Raw genomic sequence first — 19,797 nt, forward strand, 5'->3', positions numbered from 1 at the left:
GATTTTTATTTACCTTTCTTACAGGCTTTTGGCTTCTGAATCAGAAAATATGCATCTTTCAATAATACATGAAAATGATCAGCCATTATTTTTTTTCAAATATTGCCTCTTGATAGTAATTTCTGTTAGAATTTACTCATTTGAAATATTGTTTTCTGTTCCCCTCTTCTTAAAAGGTATTCACTGAGATAAAGAATTTAATATTTGAGTTCTTTCTTCCCAGCATATGGAAGATGTCATTCTGGTATTTTATGTTTTCCATTGCTGCACTTTGGGACAGCTGTCAAACCAATGATCATTCCTTTGTGGGTGAACTGGGATTTCTTTCCTCTATTTTTAATAACATTCTACAAAAACACATCAAGGAAATTTCAGGGAGGCACTAGGCCCAAGAAAACTTTATAAATTTTACAATACATTTAAGGAACATGAAATTTTAATCATATATGTCTATATTTTTATAAAGTATCAAAAGGAGGAATGCTTCCCCCCTTCTTTTATGAAAACAGTAGGAGAGTGATACCAAATTCAGATAAAAGAACACAGGAGAAAAAGAAAATTATAGTCTGGATCACCCTCTTAACCAAGAAATCAATCCTAAATGATATATTAGCAAACAAAACCCTAGAATGTATAATTAAGGTGACATATTCAGTTAAAAGTGGTTTCTTTACAGATATGAAACTTTTGTTTAATATTGGAATATCTATATAAAATCTATTGTCATCACAATAAATGTCAAAAAAGTATTTTATTACATTAAGCAACCATTCTTGGTAAAAAGTTCTTAGTAAAATAGAAATAGGAAGAAACGTCTTTAACTTTATGAAATGAATCTGTACGCACATATGCAAACATAAAACACATCAAGAATCCTACTTAATAGTGAAAACATTAGAAACATTCCTTTTGAAGAAAAAAAGATGTCCATTAATAGCACTGTTTTCAACATTGCTTTGAAGGCTTTAGCTATTGCAATTTAGCAAGAAAATGAAATAAAATGTCCCAAAATTTTAAAGAAAGAAAACTCAGTATTTGAAGCTACTTGTCAATAACAAAACATAAAATCATCCACAGATAAATTATTTATATTAACAAGGTTATCAGATAGAAATCATTAGAAAAAAAGTCATTTCATTTCTATACACTAGCAACAAACAGATAAAAAAATTATTAAGAAGAAATAAATACATGATTACAAGCCTCAGAGAAGACCCACACATTTGACCAGTGACAGAGAGACAGCACTGAGGATAAGTGGATAAAGAAAGAACTTTAACATAATTGGCTCTAGGCAAATTGAGAATAAGAAAGAACATGAAAAAGGAGGAAAAGAAGAATAAGGAAAGGAAGAGGAATAGGAAGAAAAGAAAGGGAGAAATAAAACTATGAAACTGGACCCCTCACATCATCTAAAACAAAATAATAACAATGATCAGGTAGATTAAAGACTTCAGCATGTAAGGGAAAATTATAAACAATATAGAGGAAAATTTAAAAGATAGAATTCATGATATCACTTGAGGGAAGAATTTCTCAATAAGACCCAAATAAGTACTGACCACAAAAGGAAAGATTACAAACTTGCCTTCATTAAAATTAAGAACTCTTCATCAAATCTTCATAGTATCCACAACTGTACAAAATTATCTCAAAATATAAAATGTTTATAATTTTGCTGAGTTAAAAAACTCTAGCATCAAAGAGTGAAGATAAAGCAAAAAACTAGGGAAAGTTATTTGCTTACATAAAATTGTCAAGAATTGGGGCTGCAGTTATAGCTCAGTGGTAGAGCACTTGCCTAGCATGTGTGAGGCATGGGGTTAGATCCTCAGCACCACATAAAAATAAATAAATAAGGGTATAAGATATATAATAACATTTTTAAAAATTGGCAATGATTGAGAATACAAAATATATAACGTATTCTTACAAATTTATTATAAAATTCCATAAAAGTATATATAAGAAAACACTCAAAAGATGAATAAGTCTTAAATTGCCTCCAATATCTCAAATATTGATGAAACATAGAGTAGATAAACAAATTATAGTACACTGGAATGTTGTAGAGATTTTTTAAAAATAGCCAAGAGCCATGAAGCACATCTGTATTCCCAGCCACTCTGAGGTTGATGCAGTAGGAGGATCATGGGTTTGAGGACAGCTTCGCCAACTTGGCAAGAGCCTGTATCAAAATAAAAAATAAAAATGACTAGGGCTGTAGCTCAGTGGTAAAGTGCTCCTGGATTCAATCACCACTACCTTCCCCCCTCCAAAAAAAAAGTAAACAATAAGTTTTAAAATATGATGTTAAATAGAAAATAGAATGTTACAGAAGAATACACATAGTTATTATTTACTTAATAATAGCCCTGAACTGCTAGAATAGTAATTGAGACTGGCAACTTATATATGCCAAAGAGACACTATAAAGTACTTCTAACCATCAACATCTTCACTGCTTAATGAACCTGGATCCCCTGAGTCAGAAGATTCTCCTGACGTTGTGTCAACAGGTCAACAACAGCCTAACACTATGCCACATGCACCTCATTTCACATCATCACATAAGCATTATATCATCTCACAGCATCCCAAGAAGGGTGAGTACAGTGAAATAAGACATTTGGGAGATGGAGAAAGAGAGACCACATTCACACAGATGTTTAATTACAGCACATTGTTATAATTGTTCTATTTTGTTATTAGTTATTGTTGTCAATTTCTTACTGTGCCTAATTTATAAAGAAAATGTAAGTAAATGTAAACATCATACTTATGTATGCATAGGAAAAAAGCATAGTACATACAGAATTCAGTACTATCTGTATTTTCAGTCATCCACTGCAGGCCATGGGATGGATCCCTCATGGATAAGGAGAACTACTACTATGCCACGCTTTTTTTTTTTTTTAATCAATTCGTCAGTTGATTTCACTTTTGGGGCATTATTAATACTGTTCCTACAAAATTCATGTACATGTCTTGTATGAACATCTACTTTGAATTCTATTGAATATATAAGCATGAAACTGATGGGTCATCTTTCAAACTCTGAGTTTAATATTTTGAGAAACTGCCAAACTGCTACCCCACATTACTGAGTGATTTCACAGGTTCATCAGTGTTATATGAATGTTCCAATTCTTCACATCTTCACTAAGGACCTAATAAGAACAATGCTTGCTATTATCTGTCTTTTATTTTAGCCATCTTAATGGAAAAAATACCTCACTGTGGTTTTCATACTGAACATCTTTTCATGTGCTTATTGGCCATTGGTATATCTTCCTTGGAAAAATGTCTTTTCAGATCTGTTATGTTTTAGCTATGAGGTGTCCCCTAAATTTTCCCATGAGTTAATGCAAAACACTTTATATATCAAATGGATTTGGTTATGAGACCCTTAACCTAATCAGTGAATTAATATTCTGATATGGATTAACATAACTGTAGGTAGATAGGGTACTCTTGGAGAAGTTGGGTCCCTGGGGGCATGCATTTGGGGTATATATTTTAGTGGAGCTCTCTTTCTTTCCTTCTCTCTGCTTCCTGGAACCATGTTCCCAACTGGTTTCCTCTGCCATACTTGCCCACCCTCATGCCATAAGGATTGGAGTTGGCCATCTGTGGACTAAGACCTCTGAAACTGTGAGCCCCCAAATGAACTTTTTCTTTTCTAAAATTGTTCTTATTAGGTCCTTTGGTCACAGCAGAAAAAAAAAAAACTGACTAAAACAAGCTCCTTCACCAATTTTAAATTTTGTTGTGTTTTTATTCTCAGGTTACAAGAGTTCTTTATTCTGGATAGAAGTTCTTTATTACGTATATTATTGTCTCCCATTGCATGGGATGTTGGGGTGTTTTTCCACTTTCTTCATGATGTCTCTTGAAACAAAAAAAATCATAATTTTGATGAAATTTTATATCTATGTTATTTTCTTTTGCAACTTCTCCTTGCCTTGACTTATTTTTAAAAACAGAAGTGCAAACATACTATACACAAAATTCTTCAGGGTGGACATTTTGCCAAATTTCTATCTTTATCTATCAGTCTATTAATCTATCTGTCCACACTGCACCTTCTTTTGTGTCTGTATAGGAACATATTGTATGGAAGTAAATAGCAAGTTTGTTATTGATACTCATTTAAATATTTTTGTCTTATTGTTCTTACAGTGGCACAACATTCATGACAATAAATGTTTACATATGTTTGTGAGTGTACCCACCCTATACATTTCTAATGAGAGATATTGCCAAATTATCTCTGTTGATGATATCTGTATCCATATACATATATGTATGTATTACATATACATATATAAGTGTAATGTTAGAGAATGCCTTGAGTATATGTTCAAACCTTTTTTTTTTTTTTTTTTTTTTTCGGTACTAGGGATTGAACTGAGGGGCACTTAACCTCTGAGCCACTTTCCTAGCGCTTGAACTCATGATCCTCCTGCATTAGCCTCGGGAGCGACTTTGTTGACAGGCATGCACCAATGCACCTGGCATGTTCAAACTTTTTATCCTTAGAAATCTGACTTTAAAAATGACATTTTATTTTGCATTTCTTTAATTGTGTTTGAGGTTGAGCATCATTCATATAATTATTAGATATTTGTATTTTTTTCTATAAAGTGCTTCACAATTTCTGTTCATTTTTCTAGTGGAAGCTTTGTCTTTTTGTTGAATTTTAAAAGCTTTTTTAATTTAAGAAAATTTTCTTTTTCTCAGCTATGTATTCTTTAAGTATTTTTCTAATTTTTTTGTTTTATTTGAATATTCATGAATTTTGTGTTATGTAAAAGTTAAGATGTCTACATAGTTGAATTTATCTCTCTTTTTCTTATGGATTCTACAGATTTCCTTTTTTCTTAAGTGTCTCTAAATATTTCCCCCTAATCTTCAGATTATAAAAAGTCTAGCATTATTGGTGTTTTTTTTTTTTCCTTCATTTAGTTTAAAATCACTATAGCTGGGCATGGTGGCATGCACGACTATAATCCCAGCGGCTCTGGAGGCTAAGGTAGGAGGATCACGAATTCAAAGCCAGCCTCGGCAACAGGGAGGTGCTAAACAAGTCAGTGAGACCTTGTCTCTAAAATAAAATACAAAATAGGGCTAGGGTGTGTGGCTCAGTGTTTGAGTGCCCCTGAGTTTAATCCCCAGTATCAAAAAAACAAACAACAACAACAACAAAAAAACAACAACAACAACAACAAAAAAAAAAAAACACCAAACTACTACACACAATTTTTGAAACTTACTTATTTGGAAAATTGTATGTATACTTATATTTTTGTATACAAATGTGTATATTGAGTCTGTATTTATGTATAGAAATACATACACATATGAACATATATAAATATTTATATGTTTGTATACATATATATGTAAAAATATATACATTATATAAGTATATACATTTGTGTATGTATTTGTATACATAAATACAGCCTCAACAACTTAATGAGACCCTGTCTTAAAAGAAAATATAAAGAGTCTAAGGTTGTGGCTCAGTGGTAGAGCACTTGCCTAGCATGTGTGAGGCACTGGGTTCGATTCTTAACACTACATATAAATAAATAAAATAAAGGTCCACTGACAACTAAAAAATAAATAAATAATAAAATAAAATATTAAAAAAAGAGCAAGGGATGTGACTCAGTGGTTATGTGCCCTTGGGTTCAATCTCTGGTACCAAAAATACACACACACACACACACACACACACACACTCTAGGATAGGGCTATGTACATGATCACTAAATAAATATCATTAAATAACAACTTTCAAATTCATATTCCAATTTACACTTCTTCATATGAGATTATCTAAATATTTTTTTTTAATATTTATTTTTCAGTTTTTGGCGGACACAACATCTTTTGTTTGTATGTGGTGCTGAGGATCGAACCCGGGCCGCTCGCATGCCAGGTGAGCACTTGAGCCACATCCCCAGCCCAATGTCTAAATATTTTTTAAACTTAAAACTTAACATCAGAATTGATTTGACACATCCCAGTAGTGAATAAAGCTAATGCAAAATGTAGTTGTAAGCATAACAAATTCTATATATTTCTTGTCACTTCACTTACAGATTTCAAGCATTATTTGTTTAAATCATTATTTGAATAACAGATACTTCCTGAGGGGTTGTGGTGAGGAGAGGGAACAACAGGTATTTGAGCCTTTGCACTTGGAGAGAACACTTTTGTTCAGTCTAGAAGCCCTAAGGATTCCCAGGCATCAATCAGCAGGAGTGTTTCCCAACCCTGAGTGACACCTGAATTCGTATCATTCACAAAAAAGGAGACATTTAATATGTTCCAGCAGAAGATTAACAGAAAGCCTTTTCAGAAATGAACAGAAGTGCCTACAATTGAAGTTCAGTTAATTTAACCTCTTACCAGAACTATATTCTTTTTCTTGTTTTCTGTTCCAAGCCACATTCTGCAACAAGAATGATAGAAATAAAGTCAGCCATTGTTTCTGTACCTTGAACTATACATCCAAACTCCTGTATTTACTTTTCTAAAAATCCAACTTGAATTTTTATGAATAATAAAAATAATTACACTTTGAGCTGCTTAGGAAGTTAGTGCCATTATTTGTTAGAGTTTTGCTATAAAAAATAAATAACTAAAGATACATAATTGTAGGAAATAAGCAATAAGACTTACATGAAACTTTAAGGGAACCATGCACAAGAATACACATAAGAACTGGGCTGGGGCTATCGCTCAGTTGGTAGAGTGCTTGCTTGCATGCACAAGGCACTGGATTCTAATCCCTAGCACCACATTAAAAAAAAAAAAAAATCTACCCCTGGGGTGAACTTAGCAACACATCGAAGGCAATAAATGAAGGAAAAAAAATTTTTTTTAAGAATACATAAGAACTAAATAACACAAAATGTTTTCAAAACTGTTATAAAAAAATCAGAGCAAATGAAATGAGGAAGATGAACCCTACGATTTCTAAACTGATATTTTCATGCTCCAATTTCTTTTCTTTTTTTCAATCCAAAAGGACTTTCCAGAAAGAATCGGATTCTGGCTATGTAAAGAGATAGTTGATTTGCATATACAGATACAAGTGAAAAGTTCAACTTGGAGTATAACCAAAAAGTACTAAGTGCTCTTCTTTGTGTTTGAAGGAGGAAGAGTGTTGGCTGATGGTTACAAAAGGCTGTTGATGCTGGGTCATGAGTGCTTGTTGGACAGAGCTGGAGAGGCTGGCAGGAAACAGTAGTTTCTCAAAGCCTTGAGGTAGAAACCAAGATCAGAATCTGAGCTGTCTGACCCAAACTGGATGATCTCTGGGAAGATAAATCTGATTATGTCACACCCAATCGTGACTTCTCTTACAATTCTGCCTAAAGATGAAGTCCAACATTCTTAACAGAGTCTTATGAGTCCACCCATATTGTGGACACAAATTGCCTTACCATATCAATCTTTAAACCTTAGAAAGTCTGCATTCCACCCATTCCAAACCTGCCACATTCCCTGACCATGCTATGTTCTTGTCTTCCTCCACGTCTTTCCTGTATATTTGGTACTGCCTGCTTTCATCTTCTCAACTAGCCATCTTGCAAGCCTGTATTTATTAAATCTGACCTCAGTGACTCCTCTTGGAACATTTTGCTATTCTCTTAAAGGTAGCATTCCCCCTCCATTTATTTTGTGACATTTTCTTTGTAATAGTATTTACATATATACAGATATTTTTTCCCTTCTGGTTATAGTTATTTAAATTGGGAGACACACAATGTTCCTGTTTGTTTTTGTATTTGGTTTTGAATCCAATTCATGATAGGCAATATTCCATAACAAGGTTATAATTTATGACTCATCCTTAAGATTTCCTGTTGACTCGAAGGTTTATAAAAGTTGCGATTATTTCCTCCAATACTATAAGGTGTGAATTATTTGAAAAGTTCCAATATGCTCTAAAACACAAGAAAGCAAACTGTGAGCCAGGTGCAGTGGCGCAAGCCTGTAATCTTATCAGCTCGGGAGGCTAAGGCAGGAGGATTGTGAGTTCAAAGCCAACCTCAGCAATTTAGCAAGGCACTTAGCAACTCAGTGAGACTCTGACTCTACATAAAAAAATAAAATAAAATAAAAAGGACTGGGGATGTGGGTCATGGATTAAGTATCCCTGGGTTCAGTCCCTGGTATCAAAAAGAAAAAAAAAAGAAGAAGAAAAGAAAGAAAGAAAAAGAAAACAAACAGTGAAGCTAGTAAGTATAAAGCATACACAGTAAGTAAAATATTAGTTTATGATTTATGCTTGAATCTCACAGGATTGTTAAGTATAAAAATGATTAACAAGTACATGTAAAAACAAGTACATGTAAGGTCCAGAAATATCAAGTATATTGACAATCTCCAGAAGGTAGAATTGATAGAATCAATAGAAAATATGATGGAAAGGGTGTTATTCAATAATAGATAGACCAATTCATGATCATGACTCCTGAGTCATGATGATCTCATTTTGGCCCTACATGTTTCAAGCCATAATGGCTCAGCGGGCTAACTGACCTGCTCAGTTGTGTCAGGTATACTTGCCCCTGCATTTTCTGATATAGCAAGTATATATCATTGGCCCCAAATGCCTCCCATTTCTGGGCCCCTTGTTCATATCTAAGTTCTGCTTCTCAAAGTCACATCAAAAGCTGGGAAGCTGATGCGGCCGAGAGAGAGAGAACATAGGAACTTTGCATCAGGGAGTCGGGTGGTATGGTCCTACCAGTAACCTAGTCTAAGTATGGTAACCCATTCTATCTCTTTTCCCAGGTCTGTATGGTTTAATGAACTATAATTTGAGCATCCTAACTTTGCCCACGAGCCATTCTGTTCTATGAACTCTGAGTTAGCTTGCCTGGTAGTATACTTGAAGGATACCATTACATCAGGGTAATTTTTCATGTGACAAGTAAAACTGCATGCTCTGCTAGATTCTTAGAATCACATAACTTAGGTGGAATGAATACATGAAAGAATAAATGACAAAAAAGCAAGAAAAAAATCTTTTTAATAAAGAACAAAAAATTGTTAAATAACCATGAAACATGAAAAAGAAAATTCATTGTGACTGAGGAAATAATCCTGTTAAATTCTAAGAGCTCTGAGCCCTGCTGCAAACATTCAAGGAAAATATGATAGAATGGAGATGGTAAGCTAGGAGACTGAATATGCACTATAACCTGGTTTCTGTCAATTACCAGTGGGTGATTTAGTAGGGTGGTTTAACTTTACTAAACTTCTACATGACAAATGAGGAAAAAAAAAAAAAACCCAAAACTCAAGAAGGTATTTTGTAGATGTGATTAATATTTACAATCACTTGACTTTACATAAGAAAAATATTACCCTTTATAATGAGGATAGGTCTAATCTAGTTTGTTGAGGTGTTCAGAGCAAACACCAAGATTTCTCTGGGAAAAAAAAAAAAAATTCTGCCTGAGTTTTCAGGCTGCCAGCTTGCCCTACTTCAGTTTTCAGACCTACCAGCTTCCACAATTGTGTCAGCCAATTTCTTAATGAACAATAAAACACCCTATTTGTTCTGTTTCTCTGGAGCACCTTGACTGATGCACCTTTCCAGTTTCTACTTCAAATTACTATGAAAGTTATTTGAAAACTTCAACATGCTGTGACAACTTAGGTATTATCATCCCAAACATATCTAAAGAAGGTAATTTAAATAGATGAAAGTACATGTACCTTGCTATGATTTTGAATGTTTGTCCCCTTCAAAACTCATGTTGAAATTTGATTGCCATTCTGATAACATTAGGAGGTGGGACCTTTGAGAAGGATTTGGCCAGGAGGGCTCTGCCCTCATGAGTGGGTTGATGCTGTTATGACAGGAGCAAATTCATTATAAAAGGGTGAGTTTGATCTCTTTTTGTGCTCTCTATCTCTCTCTCTCCCCCCTCCCTCCTCCTTCCCTCCCTCTCTTTTTTCCCCTTCTGACATGTGATATTTTTTACAATGTTAATGAAGCAGCAATAAGACCCTCACCAGAGCCAACATATTCACCTTGGACATCCCATCCTCCAGAATAGTGAGAAATAAATTTCTACTCATTATAAAGTACCCATTCTCAGGTATTCTGTCACAGCAGCAAAAACAAAGACATGACTTTTATATGATTTTATAAAATTCTTCTTGAAAAGAACTCTGTAATACTTTGAACAGAATGTCAGCTTTCAAAAGAGAGATAGTGGAGTTGAAGGATGCTAATGAGAAATTTCTTTTATTTCCTTATTTTATGAATCTTAACTTGTTAACAAAAGTAAAAAGAAAGAAGAAAGAACAATGACAAATGACAACCTTTATTTTACTGATCAATATAATTAAAATAATTTGCCTGATTTGATCCTCATCAAATGCTCTTAGTCTCAATTCTTTGAGAAAAAGTAAAATTTTACATTATTCATATAACCTAAAAGTACACAGAACCTTCCCCTTTATCACCAGGATTCCTCATTCTTTCCCTTTATCCCACAATAAAACCTGTCATTTTGGTTAGTCCAGCTCAGATAAGCAGTGATGCTCCACCTTGGTGAGTACAACCTCAAATAAAAGCTCAGCTATGGATTCCACTGTTTGCTCTACTGAGTTCACCATAAACAAGTCACTCAAATCCCTTGTACCTTCAGTTGGCATTCCAGCTGATCAGCCTTTCAGGGTTGTTAACCAAACAAATCATTATTGCAACATGACTCTCCTATCATTGCTCTTCTGTTTTCTGAAGACTCATATCAGAATGTCTTATTACCTTAGCAACATAACTCGTAGCTCATTTTAGATTATAAGCCATTCTTATTTACAAGACTTGTCTCAGAGCCTTCAACTCTATCCCCCAAACTAAACCTACTACCTTCAAATATGAATTCTGACAAATAATAAAAATTTTTAAATGTAATACAGAATTTGAAGTCTCAAAATCGCTTTTCTAAAAGTATTTGTAGCACTACCTCAAGAGATCAATTAAGTTTGAAGATATTCGATGATCATGTAAAAGAGAATAATGTGGGGCTGGAGCTGTAGCTCTGTAGTACAGCACTTGCCTCACATGTGTGAGACATTGGGTTCGATCCTCAGCACCACATAAAAATAAATACATAAAAAGATATTGTGTCCATTTACAACTAAAAAAGTATTTTATAAAAAGAGAATAATGTATATTTGAATTTTCATACTCCCACAGGTTAAGAAAAATTAGCCTTATAAGCATAACTCATTTTTCATTGATTTTTAAAGAATATTCTGTTATACCTCCCAGAGTCATCTGTGTGCAATAAAGAATAGTTTATCTGTTAGCTTTGCTTGCTGACATACTAAAAAAAATTTTATTCAGACCAAATATGCAATAGCACTTGAGTGAACCTGCTGAACTATAAAGTAGAAATTTCTCCTCTAATCTTTACGAAATACTCATTAACTTGAAGCTATAATAAAAATGAATCCTATGTTTACTCTGCTATGAACAACAACAACAAAAACTTTTCCACAAGTTTTCTCTTTTATCTTAGTTTATGGTCCTTAATTCTTGACATGCTTCCTTGAATTATCAAGCCTGGTGGCATCTCATATCAAAAAACACTTCTTACCGTATAGCTTTTCTCATAAAATAGATTTTTTTTGAAGTAAAGTTTTGATAATCTTGAAAATCATGTAGCAGACAGGCAATTACACTTATTTTGAATACCTGGAATATATTAAAATACTTACTGTTTGGAAGGATCAAATCAATCTTCCTTACTTTTTTATTACTTTTTAAAAATTCTATAAAAACAATTAAGGACACCTCTTCATTTTGTTGTGGTAGCCATGTCCTTAGTATCTTTTCCTGCATTTTAAATGTTTCTACTGAAAATGTAAAGATATCAGCAATTTTTGCATAGATATTTGCAGGGTAATTTTAGCTCATTTTTTTGTTTTATATTTACAAATTCCTGAGAATCTGAAGTTTCTAGATATATGAATTGCTAAGTATAATGTCTATGAAGACAGGAATCATGTTCTTCCTGGTTAAACTCCTGGCAACCTACATGCAGTTCCAAAAATGCCTGAATTAAAGAATGAGATGAAAGGAAATATATTATTTTTGATAAGATTCTCTATGAAGGTCCAGTATTCATCAATCTCTAGAACCATAGGTTACTGTAAGGTCCTTCCATGAAATCAGTCTCTCTCTCTCTCTCTCTCTCTCTCCCCCTCCATCTCTCCCTCCCTCCCTTTCCTCTCCCTCTTCTTGTTAGCTGGGCTCCTAGCAGTCTTTAAGATGCCAATTAAAAGGAGGGTATTCTAAAACTGACAGACCAAAGTTCAAACGCAGTTTTGTCATTCATTACAAGTGTGAACTTGGACAAATCCTGCCTTGATATTTAATTTTCTAACCTATAAAATGAGGAAAATAATAGTCTGTACCCCCAGCAGGAAATAGGGATGATTAAATGAGATTATTTTTCTAAAATATTTAGTGCTATTTGGCATTACAGGAACAGCTCAACAAATCTTTGACATTATGAGCATTACTATTACCATAATTATAAATAAGTTAATTTTAAGTTCCTTGAGAGCAATAATCACTATTTTTCAAGATTTGTACCTCCAGTACCTAGCACAGGATTTGCTACATGTTTGTTGAACTGCACTGTTTATGATCCATTGATAGAAATCTCAAGGATAAATATCCCTTATTTCCCCTTCTTTCTTGCTGGTAGGTGTGTATTGTCAGAAAATAAGCAATATATTTAGCTTGTGAACCATAAATGCTGATCACTAGTCTAAATATCTAATCTAAAACCTAAATGATCAAATCTTCAAAAGGGAGAAAAACTGACTTACTGCTTCAAAGCAAAAAAAGTGAAGTTTGAGCAAAAACTGAGTAATTACATTTGTATGTCTGTGATACATTTTTTCTGTGAATATGCTTCTTGCTTTTAAAAATAATACAGCAAAGAAAGAGATAACCAGGAAGGGAGAGTGAAGTGCCAGAGAAATGTGAAGTTTATTTGCTTTAGTTTATCCTATTATTCCACTGAGAGATTATTCAAGTAATCTGTATAGCAAAGTGACTTCCTTCACCCACGTAGAAAAACTCTGATGATTCTTTAATCATGGCTAAATGCCAGAATTTCCACAATACTTGGAAGAAGTTTCAAGAAGGCTTCCTTAAAGAGGCTGGCTCGGTAAATGCATGATGGCAGTAAGAGCTGAGAGATCACTGGGACTTCCCCTTCATTGATTGGGAATTCCTTACTAAGTACAACTTTATTTGCACAACTGCTTGTTTCACATAGCATAGGTACTGCCAGAGTAAGTGCCACTAGTGTGGGTAATGAAACTTTTTATTCTTGGTTCACTACAGTGTTGATTCTTCCAAATTCCATAGTGAAAGGCCTTTTAAACTTCATACACAGCTCTATGTGAGTGCTCCTGTTAGAGCTGTCAGCCCAGAACTCAACTGATAAAATGATTCTACCAGACAAGGTGGGGCCTCTTAAAACATTACATCATGTGTATACACAGAGCCAAGGAAAGATCTTCTCATATGGTACCTCCAGAGTGATTATCCAGGGAACACTCAGTGACTCGAAGTCATTATGAGTCTAACCTTGCTTGAGAAAATATTTTATAAGATATTCATCTTGCTCTTAGGAAATACAGATATTGAGACTTTGAGCTGCATAACACATTTTAGATCAGAAAATTCAACCCTCTCAATTTAGCAGCTTACCCAAGTTTTAATTGGTGAAAGCACTGGAAATAAAACCCAGATCTTTTTGCTCTATCCATTATCACTGATTCTTAGTTATTTGATGTTAAAGCAAGTGACTATTTTTTTTTTTTTTTTTAACAAGCACTCTCTCCTGTTCCATTCATTTGACAGTAAGGGGTACATTTCCCAAGCAATTGTTTTCGTGCCAGAAAATCCTTCAATTTCTTTCTTTCTTTTCTATTTATTATTATTTATTCTATTTATCATATTATTTATTCACTTTTAAAAGTATGTTTTACAAAGTTCAGAATTTCTTAATTCTAGGGAAATTGTCATTTGGCAGAAAATGTTTTACTCTTGAATTTTAAATAATACTAAAAGCAAGTGCAATTAGTATCAATCAATACAATATCAATTATTCACTTTGGGAATAAAGTTGAAGACCCTGATTTAAAAGTATGATATGGATATATCATATTTTAAAACATCTATATTTAATAAAAAACAAGTGATTGTTTCATTGTGCAATAAACTAACAATCATCTTTTTTTTTTCAGTGACTATACTGGTGGTGCAAATATAATTTTGTTTCATATAGAGTCCAGTATTTTCCCTGGAATTCCTCTCTTTCTCTTGTAGTTCTCTAGGGATCGCCACAGGAGAAAAAAAAAAAAAAAAATCTGATTACGTTAACCTGCAACAAACAAATCTATTGGACTCTTCAATTAGGGAATCAATGCCTACTTTGTGAAAAGTCATTATCAAGCCAGCCCTCCTCTTGGAATAGCATAAATTCTCTGCCTCATCCCTCCTAACCCATAACCTTGAGTGACAACTAAAGGCGTTGGAGTCAGCGTACAGCTGGGTTTAAATTCTGACTCTGCCGCTTAATTGCTACATCACCTTGGGCAAATTAAGGAACTCTTAGCCTCAGTTTGCTTATCTGTTAAGAAGAAAACAATACCTGCCTTTTAAGACTGTTATAATGATTATTGTGAAAATGATCTAATCTGCCTCCAAGAGAATGCCTAAAATATGGTTGGTTTTCAATAAATGGCGCTTCTTATTTCCTTTCAAGTAAGTCATTCTTGCCTTCTAATTCTTCAAGTATTTACAGTCCTTCACATTTCAAATGATCAAACCTAATACTTATGGCTAGGTGGTTGTATTTTCTCAAGATTGCATTCTAGGCCAAATTTAATGTTCTTTTAAATTTTTGTAAGTAAACCTTAATCACATTTCTGGCATGTACTTATTACAGAAAGACTTTTCCTGCCTAATACTTTCTCTTCCCAGAAGACCAAACCCCTTCACTATGTACTATTCCCTTAACCACATGGCCGGGGATTTCAGAGCTCTTCAAGAGGATTAAATGTGCTACCAGGCCTGCTGCAAAGCGGCTTTTATTTTAGTGCTTTGTCCACATTGCTACTAAACTAAGGCCTGTTTTATCACAGAGCAAATCAGTGGCAAATCTGGATATGGAAGCCAACAAGCTAGATTACTAGCTTTTGGTGACACTGAAAGATCTCTTCCATTGACCGACTTCCTTTGCTGTGGGGTTTCAACAATGCCCATGCAAGAATATGACCAGAACGGGAGCACCATCCTGTACTATGATATGATGGATCTGCACACTCATAGACAACCAATTTTCCACAGACCTGAACTTAGAAAAGGGAAGCCTAGCACACTGCTTAAGGGCCAGTCAGCCTCATTAACAAGCACACTTACTTCTAGCTTTCCTACAGTCATAGTGCTTTGTCCACATTGCTTTCCCACTAAGTATTTATGGTGTAGGTTGCCTATTTAGTAATAAACTAGACCATGTTTACCCAATTTAATTTAGCTTTATTAGATGACTTAATTTTGCCTGTTTTCCCATATCATCAGCATAAGCAATCTGTTGCAGTTCAATATATTCCTCCTTGGCATGGGAATGAAAACATTTCCCTATTCTTCAGGACACAGTGATTTATTGTTTTTGCTTCACTATAGAGGCATAGAAGGGAGGAAAATAAATCTTTTTTATTAACACATGGTTTTGTCCTATACTTTAATAACATGGTTTTATGCCAAATCCCAGAATGAATCATCCCTTATAAATCAATCTCTGAAATTACAAATTTAATGTTTTAATAGTTGAAAATTATTACTCTGAATAATACAGAAAAATGAAACAATTCTCAACTATCAAGTTTAATGTACATAACACTTATATTAATGTCACCTGTTATGTGAGTGTATGTATGCCTACATGTGTATAAAATATACTGCTGAGGTAAAGTTTGAATTAAGGCAAAATTCAGTCTTTTTAAAATTTTTATTGTTGGTTGTTCAAAACATTACATAGTTCTTGATATATCATATTTCACACTTTGATTCAAGTGGGATATGAACTCCCATTTTTACCCCGTATACAGATTACAGAATCACATCAGTTACACATCCATTGATTTACATATTGCCATACTAGTGTCTATTGTATTCTGCTGCCTTTCCTATCCTCTACTATCCCCCCTCCCCTCCTCCCCTCCCCTCTTCTCTCTCTACCCCCTCTACTGTAATTCATTTCTCCCCCTTATATTTTTTTCCCTTTCCCCTCACTTCCTCTTAAAATTCAGTCTTAAGATGCAGATTGCTTGTGAAGATATCAAACTTACAAGAATTTAGATATCATTTGCTCCACATTCAGAATTTAGGCTTTCCAAAACTTAAAAATATATTCTCTCCCAGTATAACCTCAGTTGTTATTAAATATGTAAATTTAAAGGGAAGAGATGAATAGAAAAATAAACCACAAATAGTGCTCTTCTACTACCATTATTTACTGCCTCAAGTCTTGGCTTTGATGAGCATCTCTGCATAACAAAATCTTCAAACACTCTAACATATTTATCTTTAATCTTTGAATGAAAAAAGGATTTCAAGGCTGGGGTTGTGGCTCAGCAGTAGAGCACTTGCCTAGCACATGCAAGGCCCTGGGTTCCATCCTCAGCACCATATAAAAATAAATAAAACAAAGGTATTGTGTCCAACCACAACTAAAATATAAATATTAAAAAGAAAAGGGGGATTTCATCTAAAACCAACACAGTTCATACTTAGTGATTTGGAGGTTCTGAATAAACCATTCTGATAACATTACTATTTAGCAATATTAATATTATATTAATATTTAGTAACAAACCTATAGAATTTCTATGGTTATTTGTTTTTTTGCGATGAAATTCAACTTTGAATATACCATAAACACTTTCCTTGACTATTAAAAAATATCAAGGTGACAAAAAGGGATGGAGTTGAAATGGAGTCTGTCACAGCTCACTCTTGTTTCATTTAATGCTATTAAACTGTGAAAATGTTATCAAAGAGCATCGTTTTCTAGCTAATAAACCAAGTTAGAAATGTTCCCCAGTTTAATACAAATACATGCATTCAGAAGAGGAAATTGCTGTGTTAGGTATTAGTATGATCGAGTCAACTAGTTTCCTGTTTTGGAAATCGCTCTGCTCTGTCAATCAGGGTTGGGTGGTTCTTTCTCTTTGTCTCTACAGGACAGTTGGCCAGTCAGTGAAAATGACAGACATTTCAATGGAATGGTGGCTCAGTTTGTCAGATTCATTAGATTCTTAAATATAAAAATATTGGGGCTCTTTTAAAACAAATTAAAAATGTATTAGTGTCAGGTAAAGATAGCTGGTACTTTCACTCATATATCAGAGAGTTTTTGGCTAATTTTATATACAATTAGCCTTTCAGGAGAATTTTAAAAAGTTTTGCTTTGATTCCTTCTTTAACAAAATGCAAATTATGGTAAGATTTCTACAGGGAATTATATAGGTTAAGTTGGGAGAAGTGGTCTTCTTTATAATGACAATTTTATCATCTATTAATAGAATGTACAATTGGGTCTTTTATGTGCTTCTCTGTATTTTTTATTTTTTCAAACTCTGTACACTTTTTAAAAATTATGCTTACATCTGAAATGCAAAATTCATGTGACATCTACATAAAACATACATGGTGTTTTATATTATTTTTCAAACTGGATATAATACAACAAGAAAGTATCTGTCCTCTAGAAAGATTATTTTCCACAATAGAATATATATTTCTTCCTAAATATACATCCACTTTAACCATGCCCTGTGTTTTAACTTAGGAGGAATATAGCTGTATCCTCATATGTACAGGTGTTATTATTTCAGTGATTTTATGATTTTTATGCTTCATTACCTAATTTTTAAAGATATTGAGTTTTTTATGATTATTGATCACTTAGATATCTCCTTTTAAAATGAATATTCAAGGCACTTGCCTACAGTTTTTTTTTTTTTTTTTTTTGCAATCTGTCTGTTTTTTCTTCTTATAAGTGTTTGATTATATGTGAAGCAATTAGTTTCTCTCACCCAGTCAAATCTCCTTGCACACTTTATTGGAATAATTTGAATATAATTTTTATTTTTATGTTTTATAATTTACAAATTTAAGAAATTATTTTGTATAGCTTTGAAAAGAAATAACTATTTCTTTTTCTTTTCCTTTTTTGTGAGAGTGATTAAAGCCAGTACATCCTATTAATGAGTTATATTCTCAGCTACTTTTAAAATTTTATTTTCAGATGGGGTTTTGCTCAGTTTTATGGGTTGGCCTTAGAATAGTGATGCTCTCACCTTAGCCTCCAGAGTGCAGGGTATTTCAGGTCTGTGCCAACATAGACATTCTATCTCCCTCTTTTTTTTTGTTAACTTTTAAATGCTTTATGTTTTCTTTTGTATTTAAGTATTATTTATTATTAATTCTCATTTTCAATATTTAGTATGTAAAAATAAGTTGTTACGTGCTATGAGTGAAGAGTACAGTAGCTTTTTATTATCACACAGATTTCTCAATATCCTAATATCATTTTTTGGAATGAATATCATGTTTTCCCTTCCCAACACCATGTCTATGATGTATCATTGCCTAAATAGCAAGGAAAACTTTTAGGGGGAGTTTTCTCACTTATTAATTTCACTATAAAGTTTACACTGATTTTTTTAAACTTCATAACATCAGTCATGTGGCATTATGGTGCTTTGGTCAGTGGTAGACTTTATTTAAAACAATGGATACAGTAAATAGCCTAGCCATGTACTAGTCTGTATCATCTAGATTCTTGTCATTACACTCACATATTTGGAAAATGGCAAAATGATCTTAAGATGAATTTTACAGAATATATTTCAATCAAGCAAAACATCATTATATATGCATGTATGTGTAATTCTATATATAATTTACATAATTTTTACTTGTTGAATTTTGGAATTTACTAAAGCTCTTTAAATTTCATCTGCTTTTAAAATTTATTTATTTATTTATTTTTGGTACCAGAGATTCAACCTATGGGTGCTTTACTATTGAATCACATCCCCAGCACTTTTTTAAAAAAAATTTATTTAGAAAGAAGATCTTTCTGAATTGCTAAGTGCCTCACTAAATTGCTGAGACTGGCTTTGAACTCATAATCTTCCTGCCTCAGTCTTCTGAGTCACTGGAATTACAAGTGTCCACCACTGCATGTGGCTTATTTGCTTTTCAAAAGCACTAGCATTGACATTGAGGATTCTTTCAGTGATATGTTTATTTTGAATATCTTCTAATTTTGCTCTTTTGTTTAGGATTTTCCTTACTCTTATTTTTTTTAATTTTTATTATTGGTTGTTCAAAACATTACATAGTTCTTGACATATCATATTTCATCCATTTGATTCAAGTGGGTCTTACTCTTATTTTTTATAAAATGTACTTTCTAAACTATTGAGATAAATATTTTGCTAATAAATTTTTAGTCATTTAAAAAAATGTTTGGTTTTATATGCTATGACTTTTAAACTTTTTTCCATGCAGGGTGTGTTGGGGAGGGGGAGTCAAATTTTTTATTTTTCTGCAACCAGCCATCTTAGGGATTTTTCCCTGTCGGTTTTACAGAGCCCTATCATTCCCCTAGTTTTTTGTTGTCATCAACGTTTATTAGGCTGATCTGGTGCTCA

The 19,797-nt window shown here is 33.3% G+C and overlaps 1 protein-coding gene across 1 annotated transcript in view; it reads right to left on the reverse strand.

Moving 5' to 3' along the window:
• Positions 1-2,006: 2,006 nt before the first annotated feature.
• Abcd2 (ATP binding cassette subfamily D member 2) overlaps positions 2,007-19,797 on the reverse strand; it is a 110,507-nt gene continuing 92,716 nt past the window's right edge. Inside the window, exons 10-11 of the mRNA XM_076854310.1 lie at positions 6,424-6,466; positions 2,007-2,188 (exon numbers count right to left, since the gene is read on the reverse strand). Coding sequence (XP_076710425.1) covers position 6,466 — 1 coding nt within the window. The 3' untranslated portion in view covers positions 2,007-2,188; positions 6,424-6,465. The remainder of the gene's footprint in view (positions 2,189-6,423; positions 6,467-19,797) is intronic.

Source organism: Callospermophilus lateralis, chromosome 4 (assembly GCF_048772815.1).
Source record: "Callospermophilus lateralis isolate mCalLat2 chromosome 4, mCalLat2.hap1, whole genome shotgun sequence".
In the NCBI taxonomy this organism is placed as follows: domain Eukaryota; kingdom Metazoa; phylum Chordata; class Mammalia; order Rodentia; family Sciuridae; genus Callospermophilus; species Callospermophilus lateralis.